A 5626-nucleotide genomic window follows, 5' to 3' on the forward strand; every position below is an offset into this window, starting at 1 on the left:
TTGAGCCCTGATACAATTTTGATGCCATTGAGCCGGAGCAGTGAGTTATTACGCCTTCTTTAGCAGCAATACGGAATGTGGATGTGTGTGTGATAAGTAACAAAATTAGTACCTTATGTCGATTAAGATGCCATTTATATTTAAAACTCGGAGATAAATTAGCATACAAAGGCTGTAAAAAACAAAAACCCACCGAAATTACAACGCTTACAATTACTGTATAGCAAACCAAGAAGTAAAAATACTATAATAAGGAAAAATCATAAAGCACATTGCAACTTCTTGCAAATAGCAGAATTCTTCATCCTGCAATACCTCCCTGGTCTTTTCCCTAAATATGTATAGCCTTTATTGCCATAATACAGATTATCCATACATCAGCATACATTAAATATGAAGGAAGAATTCAAATTTTGCAGAATAAATAAACTGAACATACAGTTAAGTGAAGGGATTAACTTATTTATCTACACAGTCGAATGTAGATCACTAGGATAGCCCGGATCTAATTCAGATGTGTGAATTACAACATTACTAAATAGTAAATAGTAAATGGTAAATACTAATCTAAGCAAGGAGCATCAACTATTTATTACAAAGATTCTGTGGCATCTAACAGGCATCCATCCACTGCAATGTGCCTTAGGTCTATGATGTGATTATCACGAAGAAACCCAAATCCAAATGTGCCATCACCATACTGCCAAATCCTCCCCTCCGCCTGATGAGGATTAACAGTTGACAATCCTGGTATCACCAGATCATAGCTTGAATCGATGTAAAGAATGCGTGACACGGCTTCCTTTTCTGAGCACAGCAGATGACCCGGTGGCAGAAGATGTTCACGGGTATCATATATGTATTCTTCTTCAGAAGAAAATGGAGATTCAGTGTTTGAGGTCCAAAAAACCGGTGCATAACTGAAGAAAGGTTTGCACGAGTCTCCAATCCTTCGACATGTTATAACACCAATGTCATTATATGTCATAAGAAAGAAGTCCAAATTTGCATCTTCACAAAATCCCTGCAGCAAGGAACAAAATCAATGCAATCCTATCCCCATGAATTAAGTTATCAATTCAAACTCCAATCAAGTTTTCAAATTCTACAGTGGAAATGTTTGATTTACCTTCCAAAGACCCTGCAAAGGCCTTAAAGTTGTTGGAGAGCAATCGACAATCTTAACAAAATCCGCAGAGTCCCATTTCTTATTCCCCCGTCTCTCTCTTTCTCTCCTCCTCTGTCTCCTCCAGGCTCTTTCTCCTCCTGGACTCGTCCGGTTTGCAAAGTACTGATAAAGCTCAGACGTTATCCTGTCCGGAGGGGATCCACTTTCAAACACGCGCGTCTCTTCATTCAGTACATTTAGATTCCCAAAGCTAACACGTTCTTCGATCACAATGTGATCCTCCTTATGAAAAACATCCACGAAAACCAATTCATTTCCCAGAGAAGAAATTAGATCATTCTGAACGAGGGCGATCGAACTGGAATCCAATTTTAGTTGGGAATTGGGTTCAAGAAAATTAACAATTTCACCTTTAGGAGAAATACCCATCCATAGAAAGGGGGCCTTTACGACGTTATAACTAGCGGTGTCGGAAGGTGAAACCCTAGAGCCGGTAATGAAGGATGAACCCCACTCGAAAAAGACCAACGCCGGTGGTTGGTTAGGAATTGCGTTGGGGCTCCTGGCTTGGCTTTCGCTGCTGCTAAGACGCCAGAATCCGATCAAGTTTTCGTATTCGTGTAGCGTTTTGTAGAGATGCTTGAACGAGATCATACCAGAGCCCCATTTTTTGATTTGGGTCTTGGATCCCCATCGACGATCGCACATTGAAAACCATAGCTTGGAGTCGCTCCGGCAGACGGAGAGGAATTGCTTTGAGGTGCAGGCGAATGAGGAGATCTCGGATGGAGTGAGGAAAGACAGGATGCAGAGCTGAACGTCTTCGGGGAAGTCGGAGAAGGAAAGCACCGGTATGATTGTTTCACCGGCATCAAGATTGGCCATTTGGTTGTTGATTTGGGATTCTAAAGGAGGAACACACGATGTTACGGTCCTTGATACCAATTTGCTTCCTCGGTTATCTGTACAATCCGTGCATAAATTGGATAAATTGTGTTCCCGGAAGTCCGAGAGAGATTAAAGATCCTCAATTTTCAGAATTTGCATTTAGATCTCTATAAAAGGAGTAAAATGCAAGAAGTTTCCTTGTTTTTTCCTAGTTATACTCATAGTTCAAATGATACTCTTATTTTCTTTCAAAAAGGTCCAGTGGCAGGTTTTCTGATTTTATTTTGTTTACACTAAAAAAAATTATTTTTCAAAAAATACCTAAGTTTTATCCATTAAAATAATTTATTTTAGACCTTATCAAATCACCAACACGTAAATGGAGTTTTTTGTTTTTTTCATAAAAAACCCTACATTTTTTGTTTTGACCTAAAATGTTTTTTTTTTCAAAATAAACTTAACTTTAACTTATTCATTAATATTTCATTAATGGAATCGGTTACCAACTAATAAACTTATATTCTCTAACTCATGTGCACCCTACGCATCAATCACCTAAAAATGATTGAATCTAATATGCTAGGTCACATTTCTGCCTTTTCATTTTCTTGTTCATCATATTGGGTCTACTTTCAAGCTACGAAGGTAAACTTAATAATGAATGTTGAAAAAAAATATTTTAATTGTGAGGATGAAGTTCTTTATTTACCACATATCCCAAGGCTAAATGTGTACATATATCGATTTTGATTTTTAAAAATTAGTTTAAAAAGAGTTGATTTTGTCTAGGCCTATTTCGGCTATAAGCGGTTTGGTTTTTTTAAGTGAAATTATGTAAAAAGCCAATTTTTCTAGTTAAAACAGGTTCGTTCGGTTATAGTAGAAAAATAAGGGAAAAAACCAATTTCAAATAGTTATTAAAACCTATTCTGAATCGATTTTTAAAAAAAGCGATTCGGTTTTTTATGTTTCTGCCTTTTCTTTTTCTTGTTCATCATATTGGATCCACTTTCAAGCTATGAAGGTAAGCTTAATAAGGAATGATGAAAATGAATGTTTTTATTGTGAGGATGAAGTTCTTTATTTACCATATGTCCCGAGGCTAAATGTGTAAATATATCAGTTTTGGTTTTTAAAAATTAGTTTTAAAAAAATTGATTTTGTCTAGATCTATTTCAGCTATAAGCAATTCGGTTTTTTAAGTGAAACTATGTAAAAAGTCAAATTTTCTAGTTAAAACAGGTTCGTTCGGTTATAGTAGAAAAATCAGGAAAAAAAACAATTTCAAATAGTTTTTAAAACATGGTTCGGTTTTTACTTCAATTAAAAAAAAATAGTTTGAAATGCGTACCTTTACCAAATGTTATATTCACAAGATTAATTTTGTTTTCAAATGATGCCCCCGACACTATTTTCACAAGGTTTAATTGTATGTTTATTTTAACAATCCTATGAAAATTTTGCAAGTAAGTTGCTATTTTTTACCTTTAATCCCATTTTGTCTCAAGTATTTATCAATATTTTTAAAATAAGTACTAAATTTATTTGGCATTGTATGAATGGAGGATCTTCGACATTAGCTATTTTTTACCAATGAAATCACATATCTTCGACATCATATAAATGGAGGAGCTCTAACTTTAGCTTCATTTTAGAGGTTACAAAGGTAAAAAAAAAAAAACTAATTTTTTTTACCTTTGTAACCTCCAAAATGAAGCTAAGGTTTGACAGTATGAGATCCTCAATCCATATAATGTCGAAGATATGTGATTTCATGTTGAAGGTCACACACATAAAAAAATAGCTAATGTATGAGATCCTCCATACATACAATGCCGAATAAATTTAGTATTTATTGTAAAACATTGATAAATACTTGATACAAGATGGGCTTAAATGTAAAAAATAGCAACTTACTTGCAGCATTATCCCACTCATTGTTAAAATAAACATACATTTAGACGTTATGAAAATATATTTGATTGGAAAACAAACTCAACATTGTGAAAACAACCTTCTGCAGAGGTACATATTTCAAATGATTTTTTCTAACCAAAGGAAGAAACCGGTTTTTTCCTTATATTCTACAATAACCTAATCGAACTGATTTTAACTGTAAATCCTTTTTTAACGCAACTTCACTTAAAAAACCAAAAAAAAACAAACCATTATAGACATAATCGGTTTTGTTTTAAATGGATTTTTTTTTTAAAATTCAGTTCGAAACTGATATATGTGCACATTTAGCCTTGGGACATAAGGTAACCGACTCAATTAGTGAAATAATAAGGAATAAGTTAAAGTTTGGTTTATTTTGAAAAAATAGGTCCAAAACTGAAAAAATGTCAAATATAAGGTCTTTTATGAAACAAAAAAAAAAATTTATATGTGACATGTTGGGGTCTGAAATAACAATTAACGAGTAAAAGTTTGGTCTTTTCGAAAAAAGAAAAAAAAAATTAGGTTTAAAAACAAAAAAAAAATCAAAATATAGGATCTTTTATGAAAATAACCCCTTAATTTTACTTATTTAGTCTATGTGTCTAACATGTCAAATTTAATTTGTTGAATAGTTGATTATTATGCCAGCATGTGATCTATACACTATATAAGAAATATTTTGTTTTCTAAAAATATATTCACTATAATAATAATATAATTCTAAGTCATCCAAATCTTTACGTTGAAAGTACAATCAACCACCAATAAAATAATATTAAATTTCCATGTAACTTCCCAAAAATATAGAGATTTTTCATTTTTAAATGTATTAAACCATTCAAATACCATTTCCTCAAAAGATAAACAGAGTAATAAATTATTGTTTCAAAACATCAGAGTGAAAATCATAAAAGCAAATAGTGTAGAATCTTTAGTGGATGTGATGCAATCAAGTTTAGCTCTTCGTCTTGCTACAAGAAGTACCTAAAACATTTAATCTTAAAACCATATGCACAAAGCTCAGTAAGTTCCCCAAAATACCACATATCATACAAGTAACGACTTATTTCATCCAATGGGTCCATCCCAATAGTCTATTTCAACCAACAAGTCACTTTTTACCCAACGATCTATTTCAACCAACGATCTATTTCAGCCAACGGGTATGTTTCAACTCAACGGTCCACCCCGTAGGAACTATGAGATTACCCCAAGGACGCCTTCGGTATCCAGGGGTCACGGACCGACCATAGAACCATGTTCAATAAGTGGAACACATTAGTTGTCCGCTCTCAGGTTGGGCAATAAGGGTCGGAGAAGGGCAATCACTCATTTTTAAAACCAGCATTCTTAAGGCCAAAGAGTCAGTGGAAAAGGGGGGAAAGCTCTCCGTTCCTGGTTTCCTGTAGCTGGATCCTCCGGAACCACAAGAATCCTTAGTCTATTTCAACTAATGATTTATTTCAACCAATGGGTCTGTTTCAACCCATGTGAATGTTATGGTCCACTCATAGTCTTACAATCACATCCATTGCTATAGTAAACCTGCAATCTTTCCCGTCATGGTCCACCCATGGTCTTTCATGTAAAAGTCACAAAGACAATCTACCATCCTACATAGTATAGTGAGAAAACTCCCATTTCGGTCGAAGTAGACTAACACCACAG

At 34.2% G+C, this 5626-nt stretch overlaps 1 protein-coding gene across 1 annotated transcript; it reads right to left on the reverse strand.

Moving 5' to 3' along the window:
• Window positions 1–387: 387 nt before the first annotated feature.
• LOC145041012 (F-box family protein) lies at window positions 388–2180 on the reverse strand. Its single transcript, XM_078992377.1, has 2 exons — window positions 1130–2180; window positions 388–1024 (listed from the first exon to the last, which is right to left on the reverse strand). The coding sequence occupies exons 1-2, from the start codon at window positions 2012–2014 to the stop codon at window positions 593–595; spliced, it is 1317 nt and encodes a 438-aa protein (XP_078848503.1). The 5' UTR covers window positions 2015–2180; the 3' UTR covers window positions 388–592.
• Between the last annotated feature and the right edge of the window lie 3446 nt (window positions 2181–5626).

The sequence above is a fragment of the Lactuca saligna genome, chromosome 1, assembly GCF_052625555.1.
Source record: "Lactuca saligna cultivar CGN05327 chromosome 1, ASM5262555v1, whole genome shotgun sequence".
Lineage (NCBI taxonomy): Eukaryota > Viridiplantae > Streptophyta > Magnoliopsida > Asterales > Asteraceae > Lactuca > Lactuca saligna.